This window comes from Pelophylax lessonae, assembly GCF_965119305.1.
Source record: "Pelophylax lessonae genome assembly, chromosome: 7".
NCBI classification, from domain to species: domain Eukaryota; kingdom Metazoa; phylum Chordata; class Amphibia; order Anura; family Ranidae; genus Pelophylax; species Pelophylax lessonae.
The window spans coordinates 31,588,489-31,604,799 of NC_138774.1; the positions used below are offsets into that span (position 1 = coordinate 31,588,489).

Below are 16,311 nucleotides of genomic sequence, written 5' to 3' on the forward strand. Positions count from 1 at the left end.
TGCAATGGCACCCCAAACGCTGTGCGATGTTGCCGCGATTTCCGCCTGCCAAATCGCAGTAACATCGTGCAAACAAAATCGCGGGATGCATGACGCCCCAAAGAAGCTCTTTGTTTGCGCGATGTTACCGCGATTCGGCAGGAGGAAATCGCGGCAACATCGCACAGCGTTTGGGGTGCCATTGCAAATCACGGGCAATGCACAGACGTCCCGCGATTTGCAATGATTTCCGGATTGGTTTAGATCAGAATTGTGGCGATTCTGCCTGCGATCCGCTACACCCACATGTGAACGTAGCTAAAAGGTTCTGTTGCTTATTTCACATTATATGCAATAGCAGTCCATCACCTGCTCTGGGACTTTGATCCGGTTTCAAGGATTTATCATTCCTCATGTAAGAGTCATGTTCATCTTCAGTCTTTATTACAACTTCTGGTTTTGGATTAACAGGCCCTAAAATATACAAAGAAAAGCTCTGATGATTAGGCCAATAAATGTGAACTCCAGGTGAAGAGCTGAACTCCTAGTAAATAAAGTATATTACAGTTACATATAGTTAGTCAGGTTAAAAAAAAAAGTCCATCTGGTTCAAAAAAAAAAAAAAAAAAAAAAAAAGAAGAAGTATTGTAAACCAAACCATACAATCCCATATACACAATCCATTACCCGCAGTTGATCCAGAGGAAGGTGAAAAACCCCCAGCAAAGCATGATCCAATTTGCTACAGCAGAGGAAAGAAAAAAAAAAAAAAAAAAAAAAAAAAAAAAAAAAACTTCCTTCCTGATCCCCCCGAGAGGCAATCGGATATTCCCTGGATCAACTTTACCTAAAAAATTTTTAGCACCCACTTCTATTAAGTGCACCCAGGAAATAATCCGGGCCTTTTTAAAAGCAATCTAGTGAGCTAGTCAGAACCACCTTTGGAAGGAGTCTGTTCCACATTTTCACAGCTCTTATGGTGAAGAAACCTTTCTGTATTTGGAGACTAAATCGGTTTTCCCCTAGACGTAAAGAGCGCGCCCTTGTCCTCTGTGTTGACCTTAAAGTGAACAACTCAACAACAAGTTCACTATATGGACCCCTTATGTATTTAACCACATCCCGTCCGCCCTATAGCAGAATGACGCGGGATTGTGGTTGTATTATCCTGACCGGACGTCATATGACGGCGGCAGGATAATACAGCTCTGCACGCCCCCCGGGGGCGCGCAGAGCGGCGATCGGTGATGCGAGGTGTCAGTCTGACTCCCTGCATCTCTGATCTCGGTAAAGAGCCTACTCACGTAGGCTCTTTACCGTGTGACCAGCCATGTCCAATCACGGCTGGTCACATAGTAAACAGGAAGAGCCGTTGATCGGCTGTCCTTAGTTCGCGCCTGACAGGCACGAGTAAAGGAGCGCCGATCGGCGGCTCCCCTGACAGGGGGGGGGGGGGGGGTCAGCACTGGTAATCAGATCATTGATTACCAGTGCAGACCCTCGGGGGGGGGGGGGGGGGGGATACCACTAGAACCACCAGGGATGCCCACCCATGACCCCAGGGATGCCCACTATGGCCACCAGGGATGGCAATCAGGGCTCAGGGAGCCCCCCCATTGCCCTCCCCATCAGTGCTGCCCGCCAGTGCCCTCCCTATCAGTGCTGCCCACCAGTGACCATCATTGCCATCTATCAGTGCTGCCCACCAGTGCCCATCATTGCCATCTATCAGTGTCGCCCACCAGTGCCCATTATTGCCCACCAGTGCCCACCAGTGCCACCCATCAATGCCGCCTATCAGTGCTACCTATCAGTGCCGCCCCATCATTGGTGAAATCATCCCTTTACTCACTTCGCTCTCTCTTCCTGTCATAATATTCCTTTCCAGCTTATATATACTGCAGAACAATTTTTGGCACCCAGTGCTGCCTCTCCCTCTACTTGTCCTGTTCACACCTATGTATTTTTCTCCAGATGGGGTTTCTACTGACATTATTGTAAACACATTAAAACATGTCGGGGTACACTGCTGCCCATTTTAAATGCACAAACAGACACAAGCCTGTTTACACCCGCTTGTCCATAGAAATGCACGGACCTTCCGAATAGGTCCATCTGAAAATTGACAGGTAGACTTGATTGGAAACTGGTTAAAAAAAAAAAAAAGTCTTACTGGGAGGCCTGTTTCTAAAAAGTTTAATATAGAGACAGTCACTTTAAATTGTATCCAATACCATAGAGAGTAATATTTATTGTGCATTAGAAGATTAGATAGTAAAGTCTCAGGACAAGAAAATATGCAACAGTTTCAGACCACAAGACAGCAAAAAAAAATGGATCTCCAAATAAAATACACAGATATTACCGATGTTATTTTCGGGGATGCGTTTCCTACGGTCAGACTTCCGTTTCCTTCGGGTATAAGTCTCTTCGCTTTGTTCAGCCTTGACATCCACTTCACACTTTATACGGTTACCACCTTGAATAGAAAGAGATGAGATATCTAGCTACAGAAAAAGCAGAAGGTTTCACAGACTGTGTTCCTTTTAAAGCCTGACCAAAGAAATGAATAAAGCATGAGATTGTGCATGCGTGTGAGGCATAGGATGTGCTTCTCGTAAAGGCTTCGCTCACACAAAGATAATGTAGCTCTCTGACATTTTAATAGGAAAATATGCAGAAATTTAAGAAAGATCCTGTTACTTTGCCTATTCAGGACAAAGTGACTTTGCTTACCAATAGAGCCCCATCTAAGGCTCTAACGGAGCAGGCAAGGCTACAAGGTATGAGGGAGAACATGACCTGTGCTTGGACCTGAGCAGCTGATTGCTAAAGGGGGGGGGGGGGCAATGATGTAATCTAACTGGGTAGGTTCTAACACTACAGCATACTTGGGGCAGATTCCTGCAGTGGGGTGAGAGAGCATGGATCGGGGGGCATACTTGAAGGCATTTCCACTATCCTTTTGAAATGGTGTTTTTTTTACATGACCATATTGTTTAGATATATACGATTCCCGACAATGGAGATTACTTACCTGTATTGGTCATTGGAATCTGGTTATTCTGAGGATCGTATATTTCTTCCTCCTCTACCTTTACCACCACCCCTGGCCCCACCACAGTACATTCTGAAAGCAGAAATATTATAGCTTAGCATAACAGTCTCTAATAATCAAATACCAGTAGGAAGAAAGAAAAAAAAAAACTTGGGGTGCTTACCAAGGGGCTTGATGGTATGGTAATGCTCCATCATCACTACTTAAAGTCAGATCCGTCTGATAGGAAAAGGGACTTCTGTTCAGGTGGTATATTCCGTAAGTTGTTCATTAAACCCTAACCACTTCTGAAATCAAAGAAAAATAAAACCGGTTGATCTATGGATGTGGTGCTGTGAAGCTAACGAACTTGTTGAGCTGGAATGAGCTTATAGATATACATGTATAACATTTTAGTTACATGTGTTTTTGGAAGCTGGTTCACCCCTATTACCAGTTAATGAACTCGTGGGGCTGGTTCATCGCTAATTAACTCATCGGGCTGGTTCATGGTTCACAGCTAAATGAACTTGTTGCGCTGGTTCATGAGCTCAGGACAGGAAGTGATGCTAAAGGAAATGGGGTGAAGACGAAGGAGGACTTGGACAACCATGTGCTCAAGACAAATGAGCAGTAGTTCTTGAGGGCTCCAAGAAGGAGCAGTAAGAAGACTCCCATCATAAGGGAAAACCCAAGTTAAGTAGCTGTTTAGTATCCTTATAGCATACATAGTCAGTGCTAATTTGCTGGGAAGGATAGAGAGTTTGAACATGTGTATTGTATGCATATTTTGTGATACTTTGTATGCCGTGCCCAGTTTTTTCCTACAATTGTATGTGCAGCACTTTTTTTTGTTTAGTAAAACATAATACACTACAGAGGTTTTTCATGCTTCCTTGCCGACCGCCCAATAGCAGGGCGGCCATGCTGCGCAGGATCATGTATATATACGCGATTCTGCACTTCTGGGTTTAGGGCATGAGTGCACACCGCCGGTGGCTCCCTACCGCTGTGATTGTACACAGCAGGAGCTTATCAGCAGGTCCTGCGGACCCAATGTCTGCCAGCACCAGCTGATCTTTCAGTACACTGACAGAATGCCAGTCTGCCTGTGTAAACAAGGTAGATAGTCATTCTGTCAGTACAGACGACATGGATCCTGTGTTCCTATAAAGCAGAAACACTGATCCATGCAGTGCCGTATTCCAAAAAAAAAATGGCCTGGTCATGTAAGGGGGGAGATAAACATTCAGGGGTCTGAAGTGGTTATAAAACAAGAAAAAAAACAAAAAAAAAAAAATGGGTAAGATGTTAGAGCTTCAATGATTGGTCGGATTACAACGCCTCCTCTTTTTCAGGAATATATTATAGATGTGAAACAAGCACATATACAGGCTTTAACCAAAAGGACATTAGGTTTGCTTAAAGCGGAGATCCACCCAAAAGGGGAAACTCCGCTTGTTCACAGACCCCCCCCCCTCCACTGGCACGTGGCACTTTTTGGGGGGGAGCAGATACCTTTCAAAACCAACTACCTGCTCCCGCTTCCTGATAAGATCACTGCACGGCAATCTATGAAATTTCTGGCCCCTCCTCCTTCCCCCCGCTGCCTTCTGGGAGACATTCAGGTCCCAGAAGACAGTGGGACCACTCAAAGCGCAGCATGACTCGTGCATGAGCAGTAGGAAAAAGGCCGTGAAGCCACAAGGCTTCACTTTGTTTTGTTTGTCTCAGGGTCTATGTAATGTGTGTTGAAACAGTCATTTTTAGTCTCCATTAGAAGCCTCAGAGAGATTGACAACAAAAGAGCACAATAAGGAGACAGTTGTCTCCCTACAACAGGAAGAGCATGAGCAAGGACCTAGATGGCAAAATCACCAGGTGTTATTTGAATAAAAGCTGCAGATTTAAAACAACTTCAAATAACTGAACAAACTAAAGTGTATGAGAGTTAAAGTGCTTCTAAAGGCGCAACATTTTTTACCTTAACCAGGCTAGCAGTATCCCCGAGCGTGACTCGGGGTAGGAATTTCCTGCTACTATCGGTATCCCCGAGTCACGCTCGGGGTTGATGTGCAGAGCTGTGCAGACAGCGCAGCGGAGTGTCTTACCTTATCCTGGCAATCCAGCGATGAGCTCTCATTGCTGTGACCGCCAGCCGAGATCCCAGCCGCTCGTCTGTCAGTAGGAGGACTTCCTGGTTCCGTTCCCTGCAGCAGCAATGCTGCATGGGAGCGGAACTGGGAGTAAAAGTCAAAGTAACACAAAACACTAACATAAAAAGGAGGTGATACAGTGTAATCTGAGAGGATTACACTGTATCACTTTGGTAAAAGTCACAGTGCCCTCTCAGTGCCCCTTGCCATTGTCATTTGTGTGAAATAAAATAATTTGAAAATGGCATCAAAAAAGCGCTGTCCCGCATATGCGCTTTTGGATGAAATGAGCGACTGCGACACGGAGCTGCTCGCAGAACAGAGTGACAGGGAGTCGTGCGGAGATTTGTCATCTGACTCTGACACCGATCGAGAAAGTGACGCCGATGATCCCGCACCTGAACTAAGTGATGTGCGCACTTGGTGCCCTTTAGACAGTGATGCGGACCAGGCAGCGCCCCCGAGATTCCGTTTCACTGGATCTCCTGGGATGAAGGTTGATGTGGAGAGTGACAACCCCCTGGCGTACCTCAAGTTATTTCTAACGGAGGAGGTAATTCTAAAAATAGTCGCTGAAACCAACCGCTACCATGAGCAGCAGTCCTCTACGCTGCGCGCCAGATTTTCCCGATCCAGAAAATGGGAACCGGTCAGTAGAAAGGACATCTGGAAGTTTCTAGGACTCATCATCCTTCAGGGGGTGGTGGGGAAACCGCTCCAGAAATGGTATTGGACCACGAATAAGATGCTGGCCACTCCATTTTTTGGCACAGTGATGTCCGAGTACCGTTTTTCTCTGATCATGAAAAATTTGCATTTTGCCAACAACGAGGAGTTTGATGAGGCCACACATCCTGCGCCCAAACTCAAAAAAATCTGGGAGGTGTGCCAAATGATTGTCACCAACTTCCAGCGGACCTATGTGCCAGACAGGGATGTTAGTGTGGACGAAAGTCTCATGGCCTACAAGGGACGCCTGAGCTGGATCCAATATATTGCATCCAAAAGAGCGCGGTTCGGGATCAAATTTTACATGCTCTGAGTCGTCCACAGGATATATATGGAATGCTGTAATTTACATCGGGAAAGGTACAAAGTTCAATCCCAAGTACAGCGGCTATGGGATGGCCACATCCTCGGTCCTTTCACTGCTGGACCCCCTTTTGAACCAGGGATATTGCGTGACAACAGATAACTTTTATACCTCTCCGGAACTTTATGAAGTTTTGCTCCTAAACAAAACTGATGGGTATGGTACTGTTAGGCCAAACCGGCGGGACATGCCATCAATGTTTAGCAGGAAAAAGATGAAAAAAGGAGAGATGGTTGCCTTTCAAAAGGGTAAAATGATGGCAACGCGGTGGCGAGACAAAAAGGACGTGTGTCTCATGAGCACCATGCACAACACCTCCACTGCCATGGTCCGCACAAAACATGGAACAGATATGCTGAAGCCGCAAGTCGTGATCGACTACAATCACACGATGGGAGGTGTCGACCGAGCCGATCAGGCAATGACCTATTACCCGGCAATGCGGAAGCAACAAAAAAAATACTACAAAAAGATTTTTAGGCATCTCCTTGAACAGTGCCTTTGGAACGCCTATATTCTTTACAAAGCCAACACTGCCATACCCCTTGTTCATTCGGACTTTATCTGGAAGGTGGCTGAGCAGATTTTCGTCAACCACCCGACACCATCATCAGTATCTGCTAACAGACCCGGACGACGTGCTGTTGACGTTGGCAATCCAGAACGCCTGACAGGCCGTCATTTTGTGGACTTTGTACCGCCCACCCCAAAAAAGTTGGTGCCTACCAGGATGTGCGTCGTCTGCTGTTCTAAGAAGGATGGCAATGGAAGAAAAGTCCGAAAGGAAACAAGGTACTATTGTCCAGATTGCAACGTCGGACTTTGTCTAGTGCCCTGCTTCAAACTGTTCCACACTCAGGATGTGTTTTGAATTTCTTTGACAAATTTCATTATTTTTCATTGCATTATTGAATAAAATTATATTATTGATTGGATTATAATTCATGTGTTTGTGTTTCAAATTCATTACATCTGGGATGTCTACTAGAGTCTTGTTTTGGTAAGTTTTAAGTCAGTAATTACTAAGAATTGTAGGCCTTTAATACAGAACGCCAAATTTCCATGGAAAGAATTGTACCGCTTTTGGTACAGAATTCCTGACAGAATCATACCGCTAGGGAGGTTAACGCATTCCCTGCAATGAGATAAAAAATGTTCTGGTGTTTGTATTGCCCCCTTCTCCCTTCGATAGTTAGCCCCCTTCTCCCTTCGATAGTTAACTGAGTCCTCTCTTGATCCAGCGCTGTGCCCGTCTGCAGTGACTCTTCTCTGTCCATGCTCAGAAGCAATAGTGGGAGTCATTGGCTCCTGCTAATCAAATCATTTGAGTGGGTGGGGCGGGGAAGCTGATCCCTGCTGTGCGTCAACAGACGCATACAGCCAGGCTCAGGATCAAGCCTACAGGTGCACCCCCTAGGAAGTGGCTTATAGTGGTGACACTAAAAAAGAGCAAGAGCGAATGACTATGAGACTATGACGTAGGTTCTTTACCATGTGGTCAGCTATGTCCAATAACAGCTCAAATAGGAAGTGCCTGTGAGCGGCATTCCTCTATTCACGTTGACAGCGCATGAGTAAAGATGAGAGCCAATAATCTGCTTTTCTGACGGGGGATCTGAACTGATAATCAACGCCGCTCATTAAGGCTGCCCACTAGCGCCGCTCTGTCAGCACACATCAGTAAACAAGGAAAAAGGACTTAAAAACTTTTTTTCTTCAAAATTGATGGTCTCTTTTCATTTGTTTAGCCACAAATGAAACTCAGGGATTACCTACCACCAAAAAGAAAGCTCCCATCGGTCTAAAAAAAAAAAAAAGAAAAAAATTATATAAAAAAAAAAAACTTTTATTTGGGCACAGCATTGCATGACTGCGCAATTGTCACTCAAAGTGTGACAACGCTGAAAGCTGAAAATTGGCCTGGGCAGGAAGGAGGTGAAGCTGCCCAGTATTGAAGTGGTTAAAATATCCCATCCATCACCACCTAAAATGCAGCAAAACTCCAATGGGAGGTCCCCAGGCTGCAGTAGGGTAACAAGCCCCAGCATGCTGTCAGGCTAGTAATGCTGGGGACTTCTGGGATCTCATCAGCTGGCGAATCATCCAACCCTCTTTTGCAGGCTTTCTCCTAAATCTGCATTCCTCTGGCTTCCAACGCCAGATCATACTGTGAGAGATTGAACTGATCCATTTTCCAGCCTACTTCACATGACACGCTTTCTTTCTTTCCTCTCGCCTCTGGATAATAGCTTGTTGTTAATCGTCTGCTAAGGCTGAAGCCACAGAGCAGCCATGCAAAAAAATAGCCTCAGGATTTTTCCAGTGAACAGCAGACTGAAAGCTCCGCATTCAGTGCCTTCCTTCTATAGCCTTCTCTTGCTTTATAAATGGGGGTGCAAAATTAGCCCTATAAAATAAAGCGCCCAGTTCCAATTTCAATGCGTTAAAAATTAGCATAAGAGAACAGAAGACATTGGAGTCCTTGACTTGTTTCTAAAATTGTAGAATTGAGAGATGGCATTACGTAAAAAGGACCAGATTTTTTTTTTTTTTTTTTTAAATGTGACAATCCAAATGTTTCCTTTAGATATGTGCAACCTCCATACACACACTTAAAGCGGAGTTCCGGCCACGAAAATGTTTTTTCAATAAAAAATACCCCCGGGACAGTCAGGTCTAGTACATTCCACAATGGATAGCCTCTGTACTGTCCCAGGTCGCACTTACCTTTTAGAAGAAATACTTACCTTGAAAATTTCTTCTCCAGCGCTGCCATCTCGGATGTGGGCAGCTGAAGCCAGCGCGTCCTCTTCTGTGTCCTCTTCCGTGTCCTCTTCTCCCAGAATGGGCCTGCACCGGCCCCGCTCGTCACTTCCGATGCAGGCGCGTCATCCCTCCACAGCTTCTGGGCATGCCCAGAAGCTGTTTAGCAGGGAATGACGCGCCCGCACCGGAACTGACGAGCGGGGCAGGTGCAGGCGCATTGATTCCTGGGAGCGATGACGTTCAGCTCCCAGGAATCAATGCAAAGAGGAAGTGACTCGCGGTCGCAGAGGGAGGAAGTGGAAGAAAGGGGAGTATATTTTTCTTCAATAACAAGGTAAGTAAACAAAAAAAAAAATCGTAACTATCCATTTATTTTTCAGGTGACCAAAAGCAAGCGGATGGCCCAAAATCAACTGTCGATTTTGTGGCCGGAACTCCGCTTTAAGTGATACTAAACGATTTTTTAACGAGGAAGTAAAGTCGTCTTTAATTGTACCTACAGGTAAGCCTATAATAAAGCTTACCTGTAGGTACTGTGAATATCTCCTAAACTTACACCATTTAGGAGATATTCTGAGTGCATGCGGCCGATGACGTCATAGGTGCATGTGCTCTGAAGGTCCAGGTTTCTGTGACGGGACCTTCAGAGCCCATGCCACAAATGGAGGCTATGGCGCACATGCGTGGGAGTAATGTCACCACGGCTTCGGCCACTCACAGCGCCGGAGCCCGCGAACCCGGAAAAGACACCGGGCAAAATGTCAGCCATCTCAGCAGTATGCAGGCACCCCAGAGACAGCTTAGTTCTAAGGTAAGTATTTCATAATAAGCTATTATGTAATGCATACTAGCTAATTATGCCTTTGTCCTACAGGTTTTTTTTTTCCACAAGGTTTACAACCTCTTTAAATAACCAGCATGTATCCTTATCTTCTCTGTGTAATTGGTTTACATAGCAGCCCCAATCCCCTGCTTGAGACCCCTGCTGGCACTCTGGGCCCCTCCAGCAAGCTACTTACAATGGGGGCACTCGAGCATACTTGCTCCTGAGCCCTGCTCTGTGTCCACTGACACACAAAATGGGGCCCGCCGAACTCCCACAGACACTCCAAAGGAGGCCGTTATACTGGCAAATTTTATTACCTATATACGCACATATACACACACACTGCGGTAGGGAAACAGTTACACTGGGATCATGGTTCAGGCTACAACCATGATTCCGGTATCCGCTTTTAGGAAGCCCAGTAACAACGCGGCTGATGGCATCCATGTCCGGCCTCACAGCGAGAGCAACTGAAGCTGTTCCTCACACTATGCGACATCAGAACCTGTAAGCGATGACTATTTCGTCACTTCCGGTGACAGCTCTGTTTACTGGCTGCACAGCAGATCTGTCTCTAATCCGCTGCATCGGAGCCCAAAGGAAAGATGGGGCCCAACACCTCACCATAAAGAGTACCGGTCATTGCTATTGCTGTCAAAATAGATGTTTACATTCCTTTTGACAGCAATAAAAGTGATCAAATTGTAAAAATTAAATTTTATATATATATATATATATATATATATATATATATATATATATATATATATTTTTTTTTTTTTTTTGTAAAACGCCCCCGTCACCCCGTGCTCACACGCAGTGAACGCACACATCAGTCCCGCACACATGTAAACAGTGAGAGCACCACAGGCGAGGTATCACAGTGAATGTCAGAGCAATAAGTCTAGAACCAGACCTCCTGTGTACATCTAAACTGGTAACCTACAAAGGCTTTTTAAAGCATCATCTATGGATAATTTAAAGTACCAAAGTTTGTCTCCATTGCATTAGCGTGTGCAATTTTAAAGCGTGACATGTTTGGTATCTATTTAGTCGGAGTAACATCTTTTGTACAGTACAAAAAAAAAAAAAAAAAATTGGTATTGCGTTTGTGTGCATTAAAATTAAAGCAGAGTTTCACCCAAAAGAGGAACTTCCACTTCAACCACTTGCCGACCGACCGCCGTAATATTACTGCGGCAGGGCAGCTCGGCTGCGTCCAGTCACGTAGTACTACGTGACTGAGTGCATGTGGTTTAGACAAAGAGGGAGGCGGGATGAGCGGCAGCGATTGCCGCTGCCCTCCCACGATCGGAGAAATCGAGAGAAGACCCACCTGCTTATGTAAACAAAGCAGGCGAGTCTTCTGTCAGACAGGCAGGGAGAGATCAGCAGTTTCAGCTAAGCTGAAACTGCGATCTATCTGTGCTTGTCACAGAATCCCCCCCCCCCCCACACAGTGAGTAAGCACTTTTGGTGTACATTTAACCCTTTTGATCACTACCAGTATTAACCCCTTCCCTGCCAGTGTCATGTATACAGTTAACAGTGCATATTATTTAGCACTGATTACTGTATTGGTGTCACTGGTCCCCAAAAAGTGTCTAAAATGTCAGGGGTCCGATCTGTCCGTCACAATGTCGCAGTCCCGCTAAAAATCGCTGATTGCTGCCATTACTAATAAAAAATAAAATATAAGTCCAAAAATCTATCCCATAGTTTGTAAACGCTATAACTATTGCGTAAACCAAATTAAAATACGCTTTTTGGGATTTTCTTTACCAAAAATATGTAGCAGAATACAAATTAGCCTAAACTGATAAAAAAAAAATGTAATTTTTCCATTTTTTTTTTTTATTTTGAATGTTTTATAGCAGGAAGTAAAAAATATGGCATTTTTTTCAAAATTTGCGCTCTTTTTGGTTTATAGCGCAAAATCTAAAAACCACAGAGGTGATCAAATACCACCAAAAGAAAGCTCTATTTGTGGGGGAAAAAAAAGGGACATCAATTGTATTTGGGTAAAAGTTAAAGTAACGCAGTGCCGAATCGCAACAAAATGGCCTGGTCATTAAGGGGGTAAAACCTTCCGGGGCTGAAGTGGTTAAGGAATCCTGACATGCCACATTCGCAATGTAATTTTTTTTTAGGGGGGGGGGGGGGGTACCTAGATTTGACAGCTACCCACTCCCACGTCTGCTTGGGCTGCCTAGGAGGCTTGAGCGGAAGTTCTCCTCTACCCCTCCCTGCAATCTTCTGGGACACATCGCAAGTCTCAGAAGATTGCTTGGTCATTCAAGGCGCGCAGCGCGCACCCAGCTGTGAAGCCGCAAGCTGTCGCAGCCGGGTGCCGCAGAGAGGAGGAGGAGAGAACCGAGGGTTCAGGCGGCCACATCGCTGAGTGCATTTCTTTAAAGTCAGCAGCTACACTTTTTGTAGCTGCTGACTTTATTTAACAAACACAAAAACCGCTAGAACTCCGCTTTAATGTGTATTCTTTCCAAATAAAATTGAATTTGAAAAACTGCTGTGCAAATACGGTGTAACAAAAAATTGCAACACCCACCATTTTATTCTCTAGGACCTTGGTTTAAGAAAACCATATAATGTTTGGGGTTCTAATGGCACTTTTCCACTGCAAGTACCGGCTCGGCTCTACTCGGCCCTGCTTGGCCCGGTTTGCTTTTCCACTACTGGTACCGCATGGTACGGTTCGGTACGGTTTGCTTTTCCACTAAAGTAGTACTAAAGTTAAGTGGGTGGGATAACAACGATTCTCTGACCAATCAGTGGCTAGTAGTGACTGCATGCAAAGGATTGTGGGATATGGTACCGAGTATGGTACCTCTTGGAACCGCAATCGAGATGGTACTGTTTTTGAGAGCCGTACCGTTCGGTTCCATGCAGTGGAAAAGTGCAGCCGTACCGAATCGTTCCTACACCGTACCATGCGGTACCAGCAGTGGAAAAGCACAAAAGCGAGCAGAACTGTTCGGTTCCATGCAGTGGAAAAGCGCCATTAGTAATTTTCTAGCATAAAAAAAAAAAAAAAAAAAAAAAAAAAAAGGGATAAATTTTATATGTAGAAGAGAAGTGTCAGAATACCAGACAGGCACCTTGCCCTTTATTTGGCAAAGTTACAGCATCTCTGTAGCCGGACACTGCATCCGCCACTCCTGAGAGTGCTAAAACTCCTGAGAGACACACTCTGCCTAGATGGCCCTGCATGCAAGGGGCCTATAATACATATGGGGCCCAGAAAAACATTACTGCTGATTGTGAGGTTTTTGACATTGCAAAATGCTAAGCACCAAAACGCTAAGCACCATTATTAGCCCATCAGTCTCAATTAATTCTGGTTGAACTTGGAGAAGAAAAAGAAAAAAGAAAAAAAAAAAAAAAGTGTATATGCAGCACATGCAGGAAATAATTATTTGTTATTCATACAGAGATCAAATGAGCAAGAGAAGAGATTGTGAACCTTTCAGATGGGTGTATGAGAACATATGCCTGTGTGATGGCCGCTGTTTGCCCGCACATCGATGTACAGGTGTTCTGTGCATTCCTTTGCAGGCAGTCACACTCACGTGATCTAGGATGCCGCAGCAGCACGGACACAATCTGACAGCCATGCAAATGCAAGCACTGATGTGCGGCATGGCTGTCAAATTGGGAGGGAGCAGAAGCCATGTCCGTGCAGCTGCTGCGTCCCAATTGACAGCTATGGGACTACCTGCCTGGGGATGCACAGAACACCTGTATGAACATGGCCCAAAGATGTGCATTGGCTCCATCATGATCATCCACCATGATTAGTCAAGAGGCTAGAGCAGCCATTCTCAACCAGGGTTCCTCCAGAGGTTGCTAGGGGTTCCTTGAGCTGTAGCTGATGACCTCATTTGATTTAACAATCCGGAGTGCTTTATTAAAGGCCCCTATCACACTTGTGCGACTGGCCTTGAAGCAATGCCGTGTAATCTTGAGGGCTATGGACCTAAAAACGCGCAAAAGTGCAGGGACTACTTTTGAAGTCGCAGAGATATGAACGGTACTCATTGGAAATAGTGGAGAACGACTTGTCATGCGACTTTGCAGACAAGTCGCAGGACAAGTTGCAGAAGTGTGAAAGGGGCCTAAAGGATCAGTGCATATTTAGCACTGATCACTGTACTTGTGTCACTGGTCCCCAAAAAGTGTCACTTAGTGTCAGATTTGTCCTCCGCAATGTCGCAGTCCCGCCAAAAAAAGCTGATCGCCGCCATTACTGATAAAAACTAAAAAAAAAATAAAAAAAGTCCAAAGTCTATCCCATAGTTTGTAAACGCTACAACTTTTGCGCAAACCAATATACGCTTTTTGGGATTTTTTTTTTAACCAGAAATATGTAGCAGAATAGAAATTGGCCTAAACTGATTAAAAAATAATTTTTTTTTAATGTTTTTTTATTGGGAAAATTTTATAGCAGCAAGTAACAAACTTTTTTTTATTTTTTTCAAAATCATCGCTCTTTTTTGGATTATAGCGCAAAATCTAAAAATGGCAGAGGTGATCAAATACCACCAAAAGAAAGCTCTATTTGTGGGAAAAAGGGACATCAATTGTATTTGGGTACAGTTTCACATGACCGCGCAATTCTTAGTTAAAGCAATGCAGTGCCAAATGAAGTGCCGAATCGAAAAAAAAAATGGCTTGGTCATTAACCACTTAAGCCCCGGAAGATTTTACCCCCTTCCTGACCAGGGTTTTGTTTGCGATTTTTTACTGCATGACTTTAACGGACAATTGCGCGGTCGTGTGACGCTGTACCCAAACGAATTGGACGTCCTTTTTTTCCCACAAACAGAGCTTTCTTTTGGTGGTATTTGATCACCTGTGCGATTTTTTGATCATGCGCCATAAACAAAAAAAGAGCGTCAATTTTGCAAAAATAACAATATTTTTCACATTTTTTTATATGAAATTCCCAAAAAAAAAAAAAAAAAATGTAAAAATCAAAATTTTAAACATTTTCGGCCAATTTGTTTTATGCTACATACGTTTGGTTAAAAAAAAAAAAAAAAGAAAATCGCAAAAAGCGTATTTTGATTGGTTTGCGCAAAAGTTATCGCGTTTACTAACAAAGGGAAAGATTTTTGTCATTTTTGGCGTTTTTTTATTTTTAACGAGTAATGGCGGCGATCTGCGATTTTTTTTGCGGGACTGACATTGCGGCGGACAGATCGGACCCTTGACTGACATTTTTGACACTTTTGGGGGTACCAGTGACATTTCTACAGTAATCAGTGCTATATATATGCACTGTTACTGTAAAAATGACACTTGCAGGGAAGGGGTTAACTGTATTGGAGAGGGAGGGGTTAAGTGTGTCCCTAGGGGCGTGCTTCTAACTGTGATTGGACATGGCCACTAGTGTAAAAACAGAGATCAACGGTCCTACATAGTGATCTCCATTTTTACACAGGGGAGAATGACAGGCGGGTCCGCCAGTCACACGCACTGACTTGTTAGGGAACGAGCCGGGGAGGGCGCGCGCCTCAGCGGGCGGGCGCTCGCCCGCTATTGGCTCACAAGCCAGTGACATTTGTTCCTAGACTTCCGGGTCGTCAGCAACTTCAGATCATGCGTGGTTTTTTGTATCCGATTTTTCACGGACGTACTGCATACACATTAACCACTTGCCGGCCGCCGCCCGACTATATACGGCGGCGGTCAGCCCCTCCCAGGCAAAGTGATGCACCGGTACGTCACTAGCCTGGGAGCGAATAGGGGGCAAGCGCGCCGCCGGAGGAGTGCTCCCGCCCCCGCTCATACCCGACGAAGCCGGCGCGTGTGACCGGCGGACCCGATGTCCGCCGGTCACTCGCGATCGTCGGACCCGATGTCCGCCGGTCACTCGCGATCGTCGGACCCGATGTCCGCCGGTCACTCGCGATCGTCGGGTAGAGAGGGAGAAAGGCAGGCGGCTAATGTAAACAAAACCGCCTGTCATTCTCCCTGGTGTAAAAGCACAGATCACTCAGTCCTGCTATGTAGGACCGTTGATCTGTGCTTTTACATCACAAGCCACATCCAATCACAGTTAGAAACACGCCCCTAGGGACACACTTAACCCCTCCCTCTCCAATAAAGTTAACCCCTTCCCTGCAAGTGTCATTTTTACAGTAACAGTGCATATGTATAGCATTAATTACTGTAGTAATGTCACTGGTACCCCCATAAGTGTCAAAAATGTCAGTCAAGGGTCCGATCTGTCCGCCGCAATGTCGCAGTACTGCAAAAATCGCAGATCGCCGCCATTACGCGGTAAAAAAAAAAAAAAACACAACAAAAATCTTTCCCTTAGTTAGTAAACGCAATAACTTTTGCGCAAACCAATCAAAATACGCTTTTTGTGATTTTTTTTTCACCAAACATAGGTAGCAGAAAACAAATTAGCCAAAAAATGTAAAAAAAA

The 16,311-nt window shown here is 44.9% G+C and overlaps 1 protein-coding gene across 1 annotated transcript in view; it reads right to left on the reverse strand.

The window, feature by feature from the left end:
* LOC309559952 (uncharacterized protein) overlaps positions 1-16,311 on the reverse strand; it is a 72,516-nt gene that overhangs the window by 35,955 nt on the left and 20,250 nt on the right. Inside the window, exons 2-5 of the mRNA XM_082263429.1 lie at positions 3,201-3,324; positions 3,017-3,109; positions 2,345-2,458; positions 349-453 (exon numbers count right to left, since the gene is read on the reverse strand). Coding sequence (XP_082119555.1) covers positions 349-453; positions 2,345-2,458; positions 3,017-3,109; positions 3,201-3,234 — 346 coding nt within the window. The 5' untranslated portion in view covers positions 3,235-3,324. The remainder of the gene's footprint in view (positions 1-348; positions 454-2,344; positions 2,459-3,016; positions 3,110-3,200; positions 3,325-16,311) is intronic.